Here is a 23,204-nt window from a genome sequence, read left to right as displayed (position 1 = left end):
GAGGGTTGTGGCAGCTCTTATGGTGCAGGTTGCATTTTCCTGTCATGGTTTAGGTCCACTCAACACCTAAGAGGGCAAGGCAAACAGCAATAAATGCACAGCCATTCTGATTGATCACCTTCAACCTATGGTGAATCATCTCTAACCTGATGGGAGTTGATAACAATGCCTCCATCCACAGGGCACCAGCAGTCACTGAATGGTTTGATGAGCATGGGAATTATGTAAACCATGTGCCATGGCGATCTCAGTTACCAGATATTAACCCAATTGAACATTTATCGGAGATTCTAAGGCAGCGTTTTCCACCACCATCAACAAAACACCAAATTAAGGAATTTCTCGTGGAAGAATGTCACATCCCTCCAATAGAGGTCAAGGTGCATTGAAGCTGTTCTGGCGGATTGTGATGGCCCAACGCCCTATTAAGACATTTTATGTTGGTGATTCCATTATTTTAGCAGTTACTTCCGTTTCCGTTGTTTTTGTCAAAATTGCTTAAACTGAGTAAATTTGGTTGGGAATCACTGATGGACAGCAATATTCAAACCTTTATAGTCAGGACTGAAATAGTCAGTCAACACCTCTTAAAAAGCCATTCTGCTGTGTCTTTAAAATGTATGTAATTGCCCTGATGAAAAATTGAAGTTAGGTATTCAGATTAGATTAGATAATTTAGTCACATGCGCAAAGTCGCAGAGGTAGGTGCAGTGTACATGTAAGGGATCTCTTCCTCCTCTTCTGAGGAGGAGTAGCGAGAAGGATCGGAGGACCAAAACGCAGCGTGGTAAGTGTCCATAATTTAATGAAGCAAAATGAACACTGAACAAAAACAACAAACGAACAGTCCCGTAAGGTGAATGACAAACGCTAAAACAGAAAATAAACACCCACGAAACCCAGGTGGAAAAAGGCTACCTAAGTATGATTCTCAATCAGAGACAACTAACGACACCTGCCTCTGATTGAGAACCATACCAGGCCGAACACAAAAACCAACATAGAAAAACAAACATAGACTGCCCACCCCAACTCACGCCCTGACCATACTAAAATAAAGACAAAACAAAGGAACTAAGGTCAGAACGTGACAGTACAGCGAAATACTTCAGCTCCGAGCTCCCACAGTGCAGGTGTGAATGAAACAATAATAAGAGAAACTATTAGGGGGATACGGGGAGGTGACTAGTGGTGGCTATACAGCAGCCTGATGTTCTGGGGGTAGAAGGTATTGGCCAATCTGTTCGTTTTAGCCATGATGCTCCTGTACTGCCCGTGTCTTAGTGATTGAATCAGGGAGGACAGGCCATGGCTCGGGTGGCTAAGGTCCCTAAAGATCTTCTTGACTGTCCTGTGACACCTGGTGTTGTAGGTGTCCTGGAGGCCAAACAGTGGTGCGTTCAGCTGAGCGTACCACCCTCTGGAGTGCCTTGGGGTCAGCATTTCTCAGAAGGTGTTCCTGTAACTTTTACCTCTTCTACATTTCATATGGGTTTTGATCCTAACAAACTCCCCAGTCCTTGCCGGTGACAAGCTTATCCGTAACATGATGCTGCCACCACAATACTTGCAAAGTTTCCCATCATTGCATTCACTCCACATTACTGGCTGGTGACAAAGTAAAAAGGTCTATATTGAAAAATCTATTTCAAATCATCCATTATGTTTGCAACAAGGCCCTTACACAATACTGCAAGACAACACGGCAAATAATTCACTTCAAATACGTCACAGAGTGAAACCCTCTGTATTTTCAAGTAATATGGTGGCAGCATCATGTTATGGGTATGCTTGTCTGTCAGGATCAAAATAAATATGATAGGAGCAAAGCTCAGGTCAAAAGGAAAACCTGCGTGTCTTCGAAATGCAGAGTTTTATTTTTCAGTGGAACAATTACTAAAAATATAATGCCAAAGACACTCACATTCCGAGAGGTTTTGAGTGTTTCTGAGGGGTCCCATTTACAGTTAAATCTACTTGAAAGGTTTACATTTTGCGGTCCATAAATGATCCAACCAAATTTACTGAGCTTGAGGAATTTTGACAAAAACAATGGATATAATGTTGCTTTAACAGTTGTGCAGAGTTGGTAGAATCTTATTCAAAATGATTTACAGCTGTAAGGTGCTTCCACCAAGTATTCCGTGGTGTGAAGACATACACAATCAAGACATTTTCACTTTCTATTTTTTATTCATTTCACTTTGAAAATGTGGAGCAGGTTGTGTATCCAATTCAATCCCTTTTTAGGTTTTATTTAAAGGAAGTCAAATGTGACAACTTTGCAAGGAGTGTGTAAACTTTCACTGTAGTTAAAGTGAATGTACTGTATGTACATGTTAATGTAGTCAACATAGTCAATGTTATCATTTACAGTACGCTCACCAGCATTAAAGAAAATAGGTAAATGCAAACGTTCTTTGAGGCTGTGAATAACAAGCATGTACTGTATGTTAAAGGGACAGTAAACTCCAAAACCAATGTTTGTCAGATCTGGAAATGATTACGTATCTTTTCCATTCATTTGAGGTTATAATGACATATCGCTGAATCTACAAAACAGGTGGCCTTGGACATAAGATGTTTGAAAATATCTGATAAACTTGGTAACACAGCTGATCTAGGGGGAGGGGTTCATTAGGTGAACAGGGACCCACCGGGCAGGTGCTCGTACTCATGCTTCTTTAGATTTGATGGTATAACACAGCTGATCGAGGGGGAGGGGTTCATTAGGTGAACAGGGACCCACCGGGCAGGTGCTCGTACTCATGCTGTCATGTTTTGTCTTATATTGTCTTGTCATTATGCTTTCCCTTCTGTTCGTTTCCCCCTGCTGGTCTTATTAGCTTCGTTCCCTTTTTCTATCCCTCTCTCTCTCCCTCCCTCTCTCTCCTCTCTCTATCGTTCCGTTCCTGCTCCCAGCTGTTCCTCATTCTCCTACTCACTCATTTAGTCTTTCCACACCTGTTCCCTATCTTGTCCTCTGATTAGAGTCCCTATTTCTCCCCTTGTTTTCCGTTTCTGTCCTGTCGGATCCTTGTATATTGTTCACCGTGCTGTGTCTTTGTCTCGCCCTGTCGTGTCTTGTTTCCCTCAGATGCTGCGTGTGAGCAGGTGTCTGAGTCTGCTACGGTCGGTGCCTTCCCGAGGCAACCTACAGTTTATGGTCAAGTCTCCAGTCTGTCCTCGTCACTACGAGTGGAATTAGTTTTTTATGTTTTGTTTTCTGCTCCGATTTGTCTAGGAGTATTGCCTATTTCCTTTACTGGAATAAAGACTCTGTTTTCGCCAAGTCGCTTTTGGGTCCTCATTCACCTGCATAACAGAAGGATCCGACCAAGAATGGACCCAGCGACTATGGATTCTCTCTACTCTACTCTCGAGTTCCAGGGAGCGATGCTCGGCAGACACCAGCAGGAATTGTCTGCTGCTCGGCATGCCGTTGAGACCCTGGCCGCTCAGGTCTCCGACCTCTCAGGACAGTATCAGAGTCTTCGTCTCGTGCCACCAGCTACTTCCGGGTCTTCCGAGCCTCCGGAACCTAGGGTTAATAACCCACCATGTTATTCTGGGCAGCCCACTGAGTGCCGCTCCTTTCTCACCCAGTGTGATATAGTGTTCTCTCTCCAACCCAACACATACTCAAGAGAGAGCTCGGATTGCCTACGTCATATCACTCCTTACTGGTCGGGCTCGGCAGTGGGGCACAGCTATCTGGGAGGCAAGCGCTGAGTGTACTAACAATTATCTGAACTTTAAAGAGGAGATGATAAGGGTTTTTGATCGTTCAGTTTTTGGGAAAGAAGCTTCCTGGTCCCTGTCTTCCCTATGTCAAGGTAATCGATCCATAACGGATTACTCTATAGAGTTTCGCACTCTTGCTGCCTCCAGTAACTGGAACGAGCAGGCGTTGCTCGCTCGTTTTCTGGAGGGACTCCACGCTAAGGTTAAGGATGAGATTCTCTCTCGGGAGGTTCCATCCAGCGTGGATTCTTTGATTGAACTCGCTATTCGCATTGAACGACGGGTAGATCTTCGTCACCGAGCTCATAGAAGAGAGCTCGCGTTAACTGTGTCTCCCCTCTCTCCGACACTACCATCTTTCCCCACTGACTCAGGTGTTGAGCCCATGCAGCTGGGGGTATTCGCATTTCGACTAAGGAGAGGGAACGGAGAATCACCAACCGCCTCTGTCTCTATTGCGGTTCCGCTGGTCATTTTGTCATTTCATGTCCAGTTAAAGGCCAGAGCTCATCAGTAAGCGGAGGGCGACTGATAAGCGCTACTAGACGGTCCTCTCCGTCAATTACCTGTACTACCTTACCGGTCCATCTACGCTGGACCGGATCGGCAGCTTCCTGCAGTGCATTAATAGACTCTGGGGCGGAGGGCTGTTTTATGGACGAAGCCTGGGCTCGGGAACATGACATTCCTCTCAGACAGTTAGGGAGCCCACGGTCATGTTTGCCTTGGATGGTAGTCCTCTCCCCAGTATATTATGTGAAACACTACCTTTAACCCTCACTGTATCTGGTAACCATAGTGAGACCATTTCTTTTTTGATTTTTTGTTCACCTTTTACACCTGTTGTTTTGGGTCATCCCTGGCTTGTGTGTCATAATCCTTCTTTTGATTGGTCTAGTAATTCTATCCTTTCCTGGAACGTTTCTTGTCATGTGAAGTGTTTAATGTCTGCTATTTCTCCTGTTTGTTCTGCTCCCTCTTCACAGGAGGAACCTGGTGATTTGACAGGAGTGCCGGAGGAATATCATGGTCTGCGCACGGTCTTCAGTCGGTCCAGAACCAACTCCCTTCCTCCTCACCGGTCGTATGATTGTTGTTCTGATCTCCTCAAGAAGCGTTTTGCATCCGCTCCTATCCTTGTTGCACCTGACGTCACTAAACAGTTTATTGTCGAGGTTGACGCGTCGGGGGTGGGCGTGGGAGCCATTCTGTCCCAGCGCTCCGATACTGACGATGGGGTCCACCCTTGCGCGTATTTTTCTCATCGCCTGTCACCGTCGGAACGTAACTATGATGTGGCTAACCGTGAACTGCTCGCCATCCGTTTAGCCCTAGGCAAATGGCGACAGTGGTTGGAGGGGGCGACCGTTCCTTTTGTCGTTTGGACTGACCAAAGGAACCTTGAGTACATCCGTTCTGCCAAACGACTGAATGCGCGTCATGCTCGTTGGGTGTTGTTTTTCGCTCGTTTCGAGTTCGTTATTTCTTATTGCCCGGGTACTAAGAACACCAAGCCTCATGCTTTATCCCGTCTCTTTAGTTCTTCTGTGGCTTCTACTGTTCCCGAGGGGATTCTTCCTGTTGGGCGTGTTGTCGGGTTGACTGTCTGGGGAATTGAGAGACAGGTTAAGCAAGCACTCACGCACACTGCGTCGCCGCGCGCTTGTCCTAGTAACCTTCTTTTCGTTCCTGTTTCTACTCGTCTGGCTGTTCTTCAGTGGGCGCACTCTGCCAAGTTAGCTGGCCATCCCGGCGTTCGAGGTACTCTTGCTTCTATTCGCCAGCGCTTTTGGTGGCCTACTCAGGAGCGTGACACGCGCCGTTTCGTGGCTGCGTGTTCGGACTGCGCGCAGAATAAGTCTGGTAATTTTTTTTTCTGCTCCTGGTCTTGCTGGGTCCCAGTCTGTTCCCTGCCACCGCATCTCTCCTGTTCTTGTTCCTGCCCTTGCTGTGTCTCAGTCTGTCCCTAGTTGTTACTCTCCTGGCCTGTTTGGTCCTGTTTGCTCTAAAGCTTTCAGTTCTCTACCCGTGTCTCATTTTTTTTTTAGAGTATTACCCTAGTTTCCCTTTTTATCGTTTTCCGTTACGGTCCTGAGGAGAGGAGTTGGGTTCTTTCTCAGGACGTGCTGGACCGTTTGTGATCTATGATTTCCTCCGTTGCCGCCAGTGTTCCTCCTCGAGAGCGCCAGGAGGCGCTCGGTGAGTGGGGGGGGTACTGTCATGTTTTGTCTTATATTGTCTTGTCATTATGCTTTCCCTTCTGTTCGTTTCCCCCTGCTGGTCTTATTAGGTTCGTTCCCTTTTTCTATCCCTCTCTCTCTCCCTCCCTCTCTCTCCTCTCTCTATCGTTCCGTTCCTGCTCCCAGCTGTTCCTCATTCTCCTACTCACTCATTTAGTCTTTCCACACCTGTTCCCTATCTTGTCCTCTGATTAGAGTCCCTATTTCTCCCCTTGTTTTCCGTTTCTGTCCTGTCGGATCCTTGTATATTGTTCACCGTGCTGTGTCTTTGTCTCGCCCTGTCGTGTCTTGTTTCCCTCAGATGCTGCGTGTGAGCAGGTGTCTGAGTCTGCTATGGTCGGTGCCTTCCCGAGGTAACCTACAGTTTATGGTCAAGTCTCCAGTCTGTCCTCGTCACTACGAGTGGAATTAGTTTTTTATGTTTTGTTTTCTGCTCCGATTTGTCTAGGAGTATTGCCTATTTCCTTTACTGGAATAAAGACTCTGTTTTCGCCAAGTCGCTTTTGGGTCCTCATTCACCTGCATAACACATGCTTCTTTAGATTTGATGGTATAACACAGCTGATCGAGGGGGAGGGGTTCATTAGGTGAACAGGGACCCACCGGGCAGGTGCTCGTGCTCATGCTTCTTTAGATTTGATGGTATAACACAGCTGATCGAGGGGGAGGGGTTCATTAGGTGAACAGGGACCCACCGGGCAGGTGCTCGTGCTCATGCTTCTTTAGATTTGATGGTATAACACAGCTGATCGAGGGGGAGGGGTTCATTAGGTGAACAGGGACCCACCGGGCAGGTGCTCGTGCTCATGCTTCTTTAGATTTGATGGTATAACACAGCTGATCGAGGGGGAGGGGTTCATTAGGTGAACAGGGACCCACCGGGCAGGTGCTCGTGCTCATGCTTCTTTAGATTTGATGGTATAACACAGCTGATCGAGGGGGAGGGGTTCATTAGGTGAACAGGGACCCACCGGGCAGGTGCTCGTGCTCATGCTTCTTTAGATTTGATGGTATAACACAGCTGATCGAGGGGGAGGGGTTCATTAGGTGAACAGGGACCCACCGGGCAGGTGCTCGTGCTCATGCTTCTTTAGATTTGATGGTATAACACAGCTGATCGAGGGGAGGGTTCATTAGGTGAACAGGGACCCACCGGGCAGGTGCTCGTGCTCATGCTTCTTTAGATTTGATGGTATAACACAGCTGATCGAGGGGGAGGGGTTCATTAGGTGAACAGGGACCCACCGGGCAGGTTCTCGTGCTCATGCTTCTTTAGGTGGCGGTCTAAGTTGGTCTGCTGGCCGAAACAGCGGCTGCACAGGTGACACTTGAAGGGCTTCTCCTTGTTGTGGATGTTGCGTACATGCCGCTGGAGGTTGGAGGAGATGCTGAACGAGCGGTCACAGTATTTACACCTGGGGGGTAGAAAGAGATTTCATATATTTCTGTATTTGCTTTGGTAATGGAAGATTAAAGTGAATCTAACTGAATTGAAAGAGAGAAAGAAATTGAAAAGTATAGAGAGAATGATAAAGAACAGGGGAGGAGAGGGAAGCAGAAAGAGAGAGAAAGGAGAAGAGAGGTAGAGGGGTAAGACAGGCAGAGATAAGGGAAGCAGAGAGAGAGAGAGAGAGAGAGAGAGAGAGTACAGGTAGAGAAAGAAGGAAGGGAGAAGGAGTGAGCTTGGGAGGTAGAGGGGTAAGACAGGCAGGGAGAAGGAGTAGGCTTGGGAGGCAGAGGGGTAAGACAGGCAGGGAGAAGGAGTAGGCTTGGGAGGCAGAGGGGTAAGACAGGCAGGGAGAAGGAGTGAGCTTGGGAGGTAGAGGGGTAAGACAGGCAGGGAGAAGGAGTAGGCTTGGGAGGTAGAGGGGTAAGACAGGCAGGGAGAAGGAGTGAGCTTGGGAGGTAGAGGGGTAAGAAAGGCAGGGAGAAGGAGTAGGCTTGGGAGGTAGAGTGGTATGACAGGCAGGGAGAAGGAGTAGGCTTGGGAGGTAGAGGGGTATGACAGGCAGGGAGAAGGAGTAGGCTTGGGAGGTAGAGGGGTAAGAGGCCGGGAGAAGGAGTGAGCTTGGGAGGTGGAGGGGTAAGACAGGCAGGGAGAAGGAGTGAGTTTGGGAGGTAGAGAGGTAAGACAGGCAGGGAGAAGGAGTAGGCTTAGGAGGTAGAGGGGTAAGACAGGCAGGGAGAAGGAGTGAGCTTGGGAGGTAGAGGGGTAAGACAGGCAGGGAGAAGGAGTGAGCTTGGGAGATAGAGGGGTAAGACAGGCAGGGAGAAGGAGTGAGCTTGGGAGATAGAGGGGTAAGACAGGCAGGGAGAAGGAGTGAGCTTGGGAGATAGAGGGGTAAGACAGGCAGGGAGAAGGAGTGAGCTTAGGAGATAGAGGGATAAGACAGGCAGGGAGAAGGAGTGAGCTTGGGAGATAGAGGGGTAAGACAGGCAGGGAGAAGGAGTGAGCTTGGGAGATCTAGGCCAACCTGCTCTGTCTAGGCCAACCTGCAGCGACCTACTCTGTCTAGGACTACCTGCAGCCACCTGCTCTGTCTAGGTCTACCTGCTCTGTCTATACCTACCTGCACTGTCTAGGCCTACCTTCACTGTCTAGACCAACCTGCTCTGTCGAGGCCTACCTGCTCTGTCTAGGCCAACCTGCTCTGTCTAGGCCAACCTGCTCTGTCTAGGCCAACCTGCTCTGTCTAGGCCAACCTGCAGCTACCTACTCTGTCTAGGACTACCTGCAGCCACCTGCTCTGTCTTGGTCTACCTGCTCTGTCTAAGTCTACCTGCTCTGTCTATACCTACCTGCTCTGTATAGGCCTACCTGCACTGCCTCGGTCTACCTGCTCTGTCTAGACCAACCTGCTCTGTCTAGGCCTACCTGTTCTATCTAGGCCAACCTGCTCTTTCGAGGCCAACTTGGAGCGACCTACTCTGTCAAGGACTACCTGCAGCCACCTGCTCTGTCTAGGTCTACCTGCTCTGTCTAGGACTACCTGCTCTGTCTCGGCCAACCTGCAGCCACCTGCTCTGTCTAGGTCTACCTGCTCTGTCTAGGACTACCTGCTCTGTCTCGGCCAACCTGCAGCCACCTGCACTGTCGAGACTGCATAATTCAAGTGCACCTCTCAAACACAGGAAATAGATGGCTGAGAAACACAGATCCATAGGTGGGTGGTGCATGCTCATTGATATTAATTGATATGCCTATTCCAGATGGTAAACAACAGCAACGACCCAGAGCAAGAATGCTTCAGTCAAAACATTATGGGAGTATGGCTGTTCATCTACCATGGGCCTTTCTCCATGGACACGTGTCACTGCAGCACTGACACACACACACGCACGCACGCACGCACGCACGCACGCACGCACGCACACACACACACACACACACACACACACACACACACACACACACACACACACACACACACACACACACACACACACACACACACACACACACACACACACACACACACACACACACATCAGCAGCGATCTGCGCTTATATTGTCATCTGAGGATCCCCATCAGCTAAATTTCCTGGGGTCTAAACACATTAGGGAACTTACATCACACATAAAACAAAAGATAAAACAGTACATCATGTAGCATTATTACATCACTACACATCTACAATACTAAATGTATGATACCACAATACTACAATACTAAATGTATAATACCACAATATTACACCACTACAATACTAAATGTATAATACCACCATACCACAATATCACACCACTGTAACGGCTCTCTTCTATCTCCTCCTCTGACGAAGAGGTAGAACAAGGATCGGACCAAAAGGCTGCGTGATGATGATTCATGATATATTTTAATAAAGAAAAAACTATACATGCAGAAACTACAAAAGTAATGAAATGAAATAATGAAAACCAAAACAGAGCTATCCTAAGACAGGAACAATCACCCACGAAACCACTCACTGAATATGGCTGCCTAAATAGATCAGAGACAACGATAATCACCTGACTCTGATTGAGAACCGCCTCAGGCAGCCATAGACTACGTAGACACCCCACAAAACCCCTAAGACAAAAACACACTGCAATAACCCATGTCACACCCTGGCCTGACCAAATAAATAAAGAAAACACAAAATACCAAGACCAAGGCGTAACAACCACTACAATACTAAATGTATAATACCCCCATACCACAATATTACACCACTACATATCTACAATACTACATGTATAATACCACGATACCACAATATTACACCACTACATATCCACAATACTAAATCTATAATACCACCATACCACAATATTACACCACTACATATATACAATACTAAATGTATAATACCACCATACCACAATATTACACCATTACATATCTACAATACTAAATGTATAATAACACAATATTACACCACTACATATCTACAATACTAAATGTATAATACCACCACACCACAATATTACACCACTACACATATGCAATACTAAATGTATAATACCACAATACTACACCACTACAATACTACATGTATAATACCACCACACCACAATATTACACCACTACACGTATGCAATACTAAATGTATAATACCACAATACTACACCACTACAATACTAAATGTATTATACCACCATACCACAATATTACACCACTACATATCTACAATACTAAATGTATAATACCACCACACCACAATATTACACCACTACACATATGCAATACTAAATGTATAATACCACAATACTACACCACTACAATACTAAATGTATAATACCACCATACCACAATATTACACCACTACATATTTACAATACTAAATGTATAATACCCCCATACCACAATATTACACCACTACACATCAACAATACTAAATGTATAATACCATAATACCACAATATTACACCACTACACATCAACAATACTAAATGTATAATACCATTATACCACAATATTACACCACTACAAATCTACAATACTAAATGTATAATACCACCATACCACAATATTACACCACTACATATCTACAATACTAAATGTATAATACCACAATATTACACCACTACACATCAACAATGCTAAATGTATAATACCATCACACCACAATAATGCACCACGACATATCTACAATACTAAATGTATAATACCACCATACCACAATATTACAGCACTACATATCTACAATACTACATGTATAATACCACCATACCACAATATTACACCACTCCATATCTACAATACTAAATGTATAATACCACCATACCACAATATTACACCACTACATATCTACAATACTAAATGTATAATACCACAATATTACACCACTACATATCAACAATACTAAATCTATAATACCACCACACCACAATATTACACTACTACATATCTACTATACTAAATCTATAATACCACCATACCACAATATTACAACACTAAAATACTAAATGTATAATACCCCCATACCACAATATTACACCACTACATATCTACAATACTACATGTATAATACCAAGATACCACAATATTACACCACTACATATCCACAATACTAAATCTATAATACCACCATACCACAATATTACACCACTCCATATCTACAATACTAAATGTATAATACCACCATACCACAATATTACACCACTACATATTGTAATTAGTTTCACTTGTTTGTTGTTTTTGTATTTTCAGTTATTTCATGTACCGCATTATCTTCATTAAAAGTCATGAGTAACCTACACGCTGCATTTCGGTCTGACTCTCTTCAAACAACAGACGAACTACGTTACAGAATCACCCACCACCATTCACAGACCGAGCAGCGTGTGAACTGGCAGGATCTAAAGGAGGACGATATGGACGGCAGAAGCAGGGATTATACGACGTGGGAAGAAATCGACAGGTGGGCCCGACCCAGAGCGAGTGCAGGAGCCTAGCCCTTTCGCCTGGGATTCCCTACAGCAATGCGAAGAGGGCTATACACGTATGGAATCGAAAGGAAAGCACGGTTATACAGAGCGAAAACCGAAGGTAACGGGGAAAGCGCAGAGAGAGAGTGGCTGAGTCAGGAATCAGACCAGAGCCTACTCTCCCTGTTAATCGTGAAGAGCAGTTGCAATGGGAGAGACTGCATCATTTGGAGATTTGGACATGGGAGGAGGAATTAGACGGTAAAGGACCCTGGGCGCAGCCGGGAGAATATCGCCGTCCCAAGGAGGAAATAGAAGCAGCTAAAGCGGAGAGGCGCATGTATGAGGAGGCAGCATGGCGACGCGGTTGGAAACCGGAAAGTCACCCCCCAAAAAATATTGGGGGCTAAAAGGAGAATAGTTATGCCAGGTAGGAAACCTGCGCATACTCCCTGTGCTCACCGTTGGGCTAGAGAGACCGGGCAGGCACCGTGTTATGCTATGGAGCGCACGGTGTTTCCAGTGCGGGTGCAGAGCCAGCTGCGACACATACCAGCCCTTCCTATTGGCCGGGCTAGAGTGGGCATCGAGCCAGGTAAGCTTGGGCAGGCTCGGTGCTCAAGAGCTCCAGTGCGCCTGCACGGTCCGGTCTATCCAGAGCCATCTCTACACACCAGTCCTCCGGTAGCAGCTCCCCGCACCAGGCTTCCTGTGCGTGTCCTCGCCCAGTACCACCAGTTCCAGCACCACGCACCAGGCCTCCAGTGCGCCTCGCCTGTTCAGCACAGCCAGTGCTTTTCTCCCCTCCTGTGCTATCGGAGTCTCCAGCCTGTTTAGCGCAGCCAGAGCCTTTCTCCTCTCCTGCGCTGCCGGAGTCTCCTGTCTGTCCAGCGCCACCAGTGCTTCCAGTCGGCCCAGCGCGTCCAGTGCGCCTCGCCTGTTCAGCGCAGCCAGAGCTTTTCTCCTCTCCTGCGCTGTTGGAGTCTCCCGCCTGTTCAGCGCAGCCAGAGCCTTTCTCCTCTCCTGCGCTGCCGGAGTCTCCTGTCTGCCCAGCGCCGCCAGTCGGCCCAGCGTCACCAGTCTGCCAGGATCCACCAGAAGTGCCAGTCTGCCAGGATCCGCCAGAAGTGCCAGTCTGCCAAGATCTTCTAGATCGGCCAGACAACCTGAATCATCCAGGTCCACCAGTCAGCCAGGATTTACCGGAGCCTACTACCTGCCTGAGCTTCCTCTCAGTACTGGGCTTCCTCTCAGTACTAGGCTTCCTCTCTGTACTGGGCTCCCTCTCAGTACCGGGCTTCCCCTCAGTACCGGGCTGCTTCGGTCCCGGGCTGCCCCTCTGTCCCGGGCTGCCCCTCTGTCCCGGGCTGCCCCTCTGTCCTGAGCTGCCCTGCTGTCCTGAGATGCCCCTCTATCCTGAGATGCCCCTCTATCCTGAGATGCCCCTCTGTCCTGAGTTGCCCCTCTGTCCTGAGTTGCCCCTCTGTCCCGAGCTGCCCCTCTGTCCCGAGCTGCCCCTCTGTCCCGAGCTGCCCCTCTGTCCCGAGCTGCCCCTCGGTCCCGAGCTGCCCCTCAGTTATGTGGGGATCAGGGTGAGGACTATTAGGCCATGGTCGGCGGAGAAGGTGGATTATCCTAGGACGCGAAGGGGAGGAACTAGGACATTTATGGAGTGGGGTCCACGTCCCGAGCCAGAACCGCCACCATGGACAGACGCCCACCCGGACCCTCCCTATGCTCTTGAGGTGCGTCCCGGAGTCCGCACCTTAGGGGGGGGGGGTCTGTCATGCCTTGGTCATTGTATCTTGTGTTTTTGTTATATGTTTGGGTAGGCCAGGGTGTGACATGGGTTTATATGTTGTATTTCGTATTGGGGTTTGTATTAATTGGGAGTGTGTATTATTAGGGGTGTGTCTAGTTAGGCTTGGCTGCCTGAGGCGATTCCTAATTGGAGTCAGCTGATTCTCGTTGTCTCGGATTGGGAACCGTATTTAGGTAGCCTGAGTGCGCGTTGTATTTCGTGTGTGATTGTACCTGTCTCTGTGTTAGTCACCAGATAGGCTGTAATTAGTTGCACTCGTTTGTTGTTTTTGTATTTTCAGTTATTTCATGTACCACATTATCTTCATTAAAAGTCATGAGTAACCTATACGCTGCATTTCGGTCTGACTCTCTTCAAACAACAGACGAACTACGTTACACATATCTACAATACTAAATGTATAATACCACAATATTACACCACTACATATCAACAATACTAAATCTATAATACCACCACACCACAATATTACACTACTACATATCTACTATACTAAATGTATAATACCACAATATTACACCACTACATATCTACAATACTAAATGTAAAATACCACCACACCACAATATTACACCACTACATATCTACAATACTAAATGTATAATACCACCACACCACAATATTACACCACTACAATACTAAATGTAAAGTACCACCACACCACAATATTACACCACTACATATCTACAATAATAAATGTATAATACCACAATATTACACCACTACACATCTATAATACTAAATGTATAATACCACAATATTACATCACTACATATCTACAATACTAAATGTATAATACCACCATACCACAATATTACATCACTACATATCTACAATACTAAATGTATAATACCACCATAACACAACATTACAATGTAGGTTGGTATAGAGTCTGTGTGCTAGAATTTTTGTGTGTCTGTGTGGTTGTCTCTTCACTGTGCCCACTGTTCCATAAGTTGTATTTTATTTGTTTTTGAAATCTGATTCTACTGCTGCGTCAGTTACCTGATATAGAATAGAGTTCCAGGTAGTCATGGCTCTATGTAGTACTGTGCGCCTCCCATAGTCTGTTCTGGACTTGGGAATTGTGAAGAGACCTCTGGTGGCATGTCTTGTGGGGTATGCAATGGGTGTCCGAGCTGTGTGCCAGTAATTTAAACAGACAGCGTGGTGCACTCAGCTTGTCAATACTTCTTACGAAAACAAGTTGTGATGAAGTCAATCTCTCCTCCACTTTGAGCCATGAGAGATTGACATGCCTATTATTAATGTTATCTCACTGTGTACTTTTAAGGGCCAGCCCTGCTGCCCTGTTCTGAGACAGTTGTAATTCTCTTAAATCCCTCTTTGTGGCACATGACTGAACAGTAATCCAGATGCGACAAAACTAGGGCCTGTAGGACCTGCCTTGTTGATAGTAATGTTAAGAATGTAGAAACTGGGGCCTGTAGGACCTGCCTTGTTGATAGTAATGTTAAGAAGGTAGAAACTGGGGCCTGTAGGACCTGCCTTGTTGATAGAAATGTTAAGAAGGTAGAAACTGGGGCCTGTGGGACCTGCCTTGTTGATAGTAATGTTAAGAAGGTAGAAACTGGGGCCTGTAGGACCTGCCTTGTTGATAGTAATGTTAAGAAGGTAGAAACTGGGGCCTGTAGGACCTGCCTTGTTGATAGAAATGTTAAGAAGGTAGAAACTGGGGCCTGTGGGACCTGCCTTGTTGATAGTAATGTTAAGAAGGTAGAAACTGGGGCCTGTAGGACCTGCCTTGTTGATAGTAATGTTAAGAAGGTAGAAACTAGGGCCTGTAGGACCTGCCTTGTTGATAGTGTTGTTAAGAAGGTAGAAACTAGGACCTGTAGGACCTGCCTTGTTGATAGTGCTGTTAAGAAGGTAGAAACTAGGGCCTGTGGGACCTGCCTTGTTGATAGTGTTGTTAAGGCAGAGCAGAGCTTTATTATGGACAGACTTCTCCCCATCTTAGCAACTGTTCAATCAAAATGTTTTGACCAGGACAGTTTACAATCCAGGGTTACTCTAAGCAGTTTAGTCATCTCAATTTCCACCATATGCATTACAATATTTTGTTGAGGTTTAGGGTTTAGTGAATGATTTATCCCAAATACAATGCTTTCAGTTTTAATAATTTGGAAAGTGTACCAAAAAAAGTGTCAAGAAGACTTGAGGCTGTGGTCACTGCAAAAGGTGCAAAAGGTACTGAGAAAACGGTTTGAATACTTATGCAAAATGTAATATTTACATTTTTTATTTTTAATACATTTGCAAAAATGCCTACAAACTTGTTTTTGCTTTGTAATTTTTGGGTATTGTGTGTAGATTGATGAGGGGAAAAACATAACAAAATGTGGACAAAGTCAAGGGGTCTGAATACTTTCCAACAGCAGACTATGATCGATAATGTCAAAAGCTGCACTGAAGTCAACAAAACAGCCCCCACAATCTTTTTAGTATCAATATCTCTCAGCCAATCTGTTAATTTGTTTACTGTACTAGCATTACATCTGGTCAAACACATTTTTTTTCCAAAAGCTTACAAAGCATTCATGAAATATGCTGATTGGTCTGCTATTTCAATCAAATCACATATTCTTGGTCACATACACTGCTACGCCAGCTTGGATGAGCCTAGTAGTGAACTAGCGATACGCTAATGAGGGAAACGAATATGGGCATGAAGAACTGGACCGCTTTCTAGTTGTCTCTGGCATTGTTTAACCAAAGCTTTTTGCTGTGGGTAGATAGTGTTCTTATGTCAGGGTTTATGATGCAACATACTGTAGAACAGAATGTTATCTGCAAATCAAATCAAATGAATTTTTATTTGTCACATACACATGGTTAGCAGATGTTAATGTGAGTGTAGCGAAATGCTTGTGCTTCTAGTTCCGACCATGCAGTAATATCTACCATGTAATCTAACAATTCCTCAACAACTACCTAATGCACACAAATCTAAAGGGGTGAATGAGAATATGTACATATAAATATATGGATGAGCGATGACCGAGCAGCATAGGCAATGTGCAGTAGATGGTATAAAATACAGTATATACACATGAGATGAGTAATGCAAGATATGTAAACATTATTAAAGTGGCATTATTTAAAGTGGCATTGTTTAAAGTGACTAGTGATCCATTATTTAAAGTGGCCAAAGATTGGGTCTCAATGTAGGCAGCAGCCACTCAATGTCTACCATTCCAGTGTTTAATTGCTATATTGTAATTATTTCGCCACCTGCTCCTTTTCACCCCAGTATCTCTACTTGCACATTCATCTTCTGCACATCTACGATTCCAGTGTTTAATTGCTATATTGTAATTACTTCGCCACCATGGCCTATTTATTGCCTTAACCCCCTTATATTACCTCATTTGCACTTTTTGTTTATTTTTGTTCTACTGTATTATTGACTATGTTTTGTCTATTCCATGTGTAACTCTGTGTAACTCTGTATTGTTGTATGTGTCGAATTGCTGTGCTTTATCTTGGCCAGGTCGCAGTTGCAAATGAGAACATGTTCTCAACTAGCTTACCTGGATAAATAAAGGTGAAATCAAATAAAATAAATAAAATAAAAATACATTAGTGATGGCTGTTTAACAGTCTGAAGGCCTTGAGATAGAAGCTGTTTTTCAGTCTCTCGGTCCCAGCTTTAATGAACCGGTACTGACCTCGCCTTCTGTATGATAGTGGGGTGAACAGGCAGTGGCTTGGGTGGTTGTTGTCCTTGATGATCTTTTTGGCCTTCCTGTGACATCGGGTGCTGTAGGTGTCCTGGAGGGCAGGTAGTTTGCCCCCGATGATGCGTTGTGCAGACCTCACTACCCTGTGGAGAGCCTTACGGTTGTGGGCAGAGCAGTTGCCATACCAGGCGGTGATACAGCCCAACAGGATGCTCTTGATTGTGCATCTGTAAAAGTTTGTGAGTGTTTTTGGTGACAAATGTCAAATTTGTCAAATTTCTTCAGCCTCCTTCTTCATCACGTTGCCTGTGTGGGTGGACCATTTCAGTTTGTCCGTGATGTGTATGCAGAGGAACTTAAAACTGTCCCGTCGATGTGGATAGAGGGGTGCTCCCTCTGCTGTTTTCTGAATTCCACGATCATCTCCTTTGTTTAGTTGACTTTGAGTGTGAGTTTATTTTCCTGACACCACACTCCGAGGGCCCTCACCTCCTCCCTGTAGGCCTCGTTGTTGTTCTCGTTGTTGTTGGTAATCAGGCATACTACTGTAGTGTCGTCCGCAAACTTGATGATTGAGTTGGAGGCGTGCTTGGCCATGCAGTCATGGGTGAACAGGGAGTACAGGAGGGGGCTGAGATCACACCCTTGTGGGGCCCCAGTGTTGAGGTTCAAGGAAGTGGAGGTATTTTTTTCTACCTTCAGCATGTGGGAACAGCAGACTGGGATAGGGATTGATTATGTCCGTAACGTAATTATGTCCGGTCACCTTGCCATGATTAAAAGCAGTGGTTGACGCTTTCAGTTTTGCGCGAATGCTGTCATCAATCCATGGTTTGTGGTTGGGAAAGATTATAATAGTCACGATGGCTACAACATCACCGATGCAATTGCTAATAAACTCTCTCACGAGTCAGCATATACATCAATGTTGTTGTCCGACGCTATCAGGAACATATCCCAGTCCACGTGATCGAAGCAATCTGGAAGTGTGGAATCAGATTAGTTAGATTGGTCGGACCAGCATTGAACAGACCTGAGCACGGGGGTTCCTGTTTTAGTTTCTGTCTATAGGCTGGGAGAAACACAATTTGAGTTGAATATTTGATTTGATCTGAGGGAAAACCTTTCAAGCTTTGGAATGAAGATGCAGGGCTCTTTTCATTTTGTGTGTGTTTTGTGTGTGTGTGTGTTTGGTGTGTGTGTGTGTGGGGGGGGGGTGTATTTACTTCATTATCTTAAGAGGACTTTCTGTGGACCCCACCAGCTTGCTCTGACCGCTACTCTTGCTCTGACCGATGGGGCAACACATTTTTATTTAATATTTAAGCAGGGAGTCATGCTGAGACCACAGTCTATGTTGCAGATGAGCCCTGCATGAACACATCAATAAACAACAATTACATGATACATATATACTGTACACACATCAATTACACAAAACATGAAAAGCAAACACAAGACACAAAAAGCAAGACAAATACACACATACTTCAGTAAAAAGTCCCTCTAACATTCGCCTGAACTGCCCTGGAGGCACCAATTCCACCAACATTGAAGGTCAATAAAACTGAAAGCAGATTTCCCTAACTGTAGAGATGGAAGGGATCTCCAGGGTTAGCCATCCCTGAGTCCTGGTCTGGTATCTTATACTGTATGTCTGAAGGCATCTCCAGGGTTAGCCATCCCTGAGTCCTGGTCTGGTATCTTATACTGTATGTCTGAAGGCATCTCCAGGGTTAGCCATCCCTGAGTCCTGGTCTGGTATCTTATACTGTATGTCTGAAGGCATCTCCAGGGTTAGCCATCCCTGAGTCCTGGTCTGGTATCTTATACTGTATGTCTGAAGGCATCTCCAGGGTTGGACCCTGAGTCCTGGTCTGGTAACTTATACTGTATGTCTGAAGGCATCTCCAGGGTTAGCCATCCCTGAGTCCTGGTCTGGTATCTTATACTGTATGTCTGAAGGCATCTCCAGGGTTGGACCCTGAGTCCTGGTCTGGTAACTTATACTGTATGTCTGAAGGCATCTCCAGAGTTGGACCCTGAGTCCTGGTCTGATAACTTATACGGTATGTCTGAAGGCATCTCCAGGTTTGGACCCTGAGTCCTGGTCTGGTATCTTGTACTGTATGTCTGAAGGCATCTCCAGGGTTGGACCCTGAGTCCTGGTCTGATAACTTATACTGTATGTCTGAAGGCATCTCCAGGGTTGGACCCTGAGTCCTGGTCTGATAACTTATACTGTATGTCTGAAGGCATCTCCAGGGTTGGACCCTGAGTCCTGGTCTGGTATCTTATACTGTATGTCTGAAGGCATCTCCAGGGTTGGACCCTGAGTCCTGGTCTGGTATCTTATACTGTATGTCTGAAGGCATCTCCAGGGTTGGACCCTGAGTCCTGGTCTGATAACTTATACTGTATGTCTGAAGGCATCTCCAGGGTTGGACCCTGAGTCCTGGTCTGATAACTTATACTGTATGTCTGAAGGCATCTCCAGGGTTAGCCATCCCTGAGTCCTGGTCTGGTATCTTCTACTGTATATCTGAAGGCATCTCCAGGTTTGGACCCTGAGTCCTGGTCTGGTATCTTATACTGTATGTCTGAAGGCATCTCCAGGGTTGGACCCTGAGTCCTGGTCTGGTAACTTATACTGAAGGCATCTCCAGGTTTAGCCATCCCTGAGTCCTGGTCTGGTAACTTATACTGTATGTCTGATGGCATCTCCAGGGTTCTACCCTGAGTCCTGGTCTGGTATCTTATACTGTATGTCTGAAGGCATCTCCAGGGTTGGACACTGAGTCCTGGTCTGGTAACTTATACTGTATGTCTGAAGGCATCTCCAGGGTTGGACCCTGAGTCCTGGTCTGGTATCTTATACTGTATGTCTGAAGGCATCTCCAGGTTTAGCCATCCCTGAGTCCTGGTCTGGTAACTTATACTGTATGTCTGATGGCATCTCCAGGGTTCTACCCTGAGTCCTGGTCTGGTATCTTATACTGTATGTCTGAAGGCATCTCCAGGGTTGGACACTGAGTCCTGGTCTGGTAACTTATACTGTATGTCTGAAGGCATCTCCAGGGTTGGACCCTGAGTCCTGGTCTGGTATCTTATACTGTATGTCTGAAGGCATCTCCAGGGTTGGACCCTGAGCCCTGGTCTGGTATCTTATACTGTATGTCTGAAGGCATCTCCAGGGTTGGACCCTGAGTCCTGGTCTGGTATCTTATACTGTATGTCTGAAGGCATCTCCAGGTATAGCCATCCCTGGATGTATCCAGACTTCAAAGAGGACCTACTACTTTTAGCATTTTTTTAGAGTTCATTTCCTGCAATTCTACACATTTTGCCAGAGGTAGTAGAGAAAATGCTGCTGTTTTAAGCCACATTTTCTGCAATTTCATACATTTTGCCATTGGCCAGAGAAAAGATTTTGACTGAAATAACAAGAGAAAAACTGCTGATGCTCAACCAAATTTAGGAATTGTTACCTTGATATAGACGCTATCGCCATAGTCAATAACCGGAATGAATGTTGACTGAATGATTTGTTTTGTGCTATTTAATGAAGACAGGACCTGTTCCTATAGAAGAAGTCTATTTTAATTCTTCATGTCTTAACTCATCAACATGCTTTTTGAAAGATAGCTTTTTGTCGATCCAAATGCCCAGACACGAACAATGAGGGCACCATCCATACAACATCAGATACATTTTTAAGGGATTTGGAAAATAACACATCATTTGTTTTACTTTGCTGAAGTACCAATTTAGGTTCTGCTGGGCAATAAAGCAGATTGAAGTTCTGGATACAGGTGAAAGTTATACTTTTTTTTTACAGATAAACCAAAATTGTTAATGTAAATAATGAAAATAACCAGACCAAAATCTATCCCTGTTCTGTCTAAACTTAATTTAACACAGTCAGTAAATACACACTGTGTTCTCTCCTTTAAATAACTTTCGAACCAGCTACACGCAGCCTGGTCCGGGCCATTTGATGAAAGCCTCTGAATAAGCAATGAATGGCGCATTACCGCCTGAATGGGGTCTTTCAGTGGTTAGGTCTAAGTGGGGCCAATTTCAAAGCAGAAAGCATCCGTCTGATAGGATAAAAGATCTCAGGCAGGGAAATGGCTCTACGACAATGAAGCATGAGTGCCTGGCTATGAGGCCCAATTCTCTCTCTCTCCCTCGTCTGTCGGTCTCCCCCCCCCCCCTCTCTCTCTCTCTCTCTCTCTCTCTCTCTCTCTCTCTCTCTCTCTCTCTCTCTCTCTCTCTCTCTCTCTCTCCCTCTCTCCCTCTCTCTCTCTCTCCCTCTCTCCCTCTCTCCCTCTCTCTTTATGTAAATTGTGATCAGGGAGTTGGCAATACAGCTCAACAGAGGACAAAGTGCACCCCTTTTGTTTTGTGCCCTCGGGTTAACCAAGTTTCAAATACTAGATGGTCCATTTGAAAAATGAGATTGCAGGTTATTTTCAAATGTAGAACTGCTTGCCTATCACTGCCACTCTTGCCGTTTCACTGTCAACATGTTCTCAACATGGACTCCAAGAGAGGGAAATAGAGAGATGGAGGAACATTCAGCAGAAGAGAGAGAGAGAGAAAGAGAGAGAGAGAGAAAGAGATAGAGGGACACAGGGTTAAAGAGCAAGAGAGAGAGCGTGGTATGTGTGAGTGTATGTGTGAGCTCTCTGTGGCGTGGCGAGCAGAAGTAGCTGGCAGGACTCTAAGTACTTGATGCTGTTTTGACAAACGGCTTAAGAGCATCTTGAGAAATGAGGGCTGCGAGGTTCAGAGGTCAATCAATGGGCTCTCTGAATGGCTGGGGTCTAAGAGGAAGGAAGCCCCCTCCCTATCTGTGCAGAGACTGGGCAGGCGCCAAATGACTGATAATTAACTGGTCTCTATAAATGGAGGCTCTGTTTTCCCCAGGGCACTATTACAACATGACATTGTCCAGGACCATTCACCGCCAACCTCCCTCCATCCCTCCCTACCACTCTATTCCCTCCCTCCTCGATATATATATATATATATATATATATATCTATGCTGTGTGTGTGTATAGCCGAATCAGCACATTTGAGTGTGTGTGTGTATGTGTGTGTCGTTACGAAGGCCTATGCAAGGCATGAGTGCGTTTTGATTGATGGAGGAAAGAGGGATGGAGGAAAGAAGAGGAAGGGCTTACCTGTAGGGCTGCTCCCCTGTGTGTGTCCGTAAGTGCCTGGTAAGATTAGCTGACCTGGGGAAGATCTTCCCACAGTACCTAGAGAGAGAGAGAGAGACCGCGAGAGAGCACGAGAGCGCGAGAGAGAGAGAGAGAGAGATGGGGGAGCAGGGAAAGTGAGAGAGATGGGGGAGCGGGGGAGAGATGGGGAAAAGTGAGAGAGAGAGGGGGGGGAGCGGGGAAAGTGTGAGAGAGATGGGGAGAGAGAGAGAGATGGGGGAGCGGGGAAAGTGAGAGAGAGATGGGGGAGAAAGTGAGAGAGAGAGAGGGGGGAGCGGGAAAGAGTGAGAGAGAGAGAAAGAGAGAGAGATGGGGGAGCGGGGAAAGTGAGAAAGAGATGGGGGAGCGGGGAAAGTGAGAGAGAGAGAGATGGGGGAGCGGGGAAAGTGAGAGAGATGGGGGAGCGGGGAAAGTGAGAGAGAGAGAGAGGTGAGGGGGACAGAGAGGGGAAAGGAGTGGGGACAGTGAGAGAGATGGGGGAGAGCGGGGAAAGTGAGAGAGAGAGAGAGAGAGAGAGAGATGGGGGGCGGGGAAAGTGAGAGAGATGGGGGAGCGGGATAAGTGAGAGAT

The 23,204-nt window shown here is 45.9% G+C and overlaps 1 protein-coding gene across 3 annotated transcripts in view; it reads right to left on the bottom strand.

Annotated features, from left to right (window-relative positions):
• LOC124046197 (histone-lysine N-methyltransferase PRDM16-like) overlaps positions 1-23,204 on the bottom strand; it is a 451,439-nt gene that overhangs the window by 21,067 nt on the left and 407,168 nt on the right. For all 3 annotated transcript variants that reach the window (XM_046366309.1, XM_046366310.1, XM_046366311.1), the window contains exons 11-12: positions 22,596-22,673; positions 7,230-7,399 (exon numbers count right to left, since the gene is read on the bottom strand). In XM_046366309.1, coding sequence (XP_046222265.1) covers positions 7,230-7,399; positions 22,596-22,673 — 248 coding nt within the window. The remainder of the gene's footprint in view (positions 1-7,229; positions 7,400-22,595; positions 22,674-23,204) is intronic.

This window comes from Oncorhynchus gorbuscha, linkage group LG10, assembly GCF_021184085.1.
Source record: "Oncorhynchus gorbuscha isolate QuinsamMale2020 ecotype Even-year linkage group LG10, OgorEven_v1.0, whole genome shotgun sequence".
Lineage (NCBI taxonomy): Eukaryota > Metazoa > Chordata > Actinopteri > Salmoniformes > Salmonidae > Oncorhynchus > Oncorhynchus gorbuscha.
Note: the sequence above shows the minus strand (reverse complement) of the source record. Positions and strands in the feature narration are given on the sequence as shown.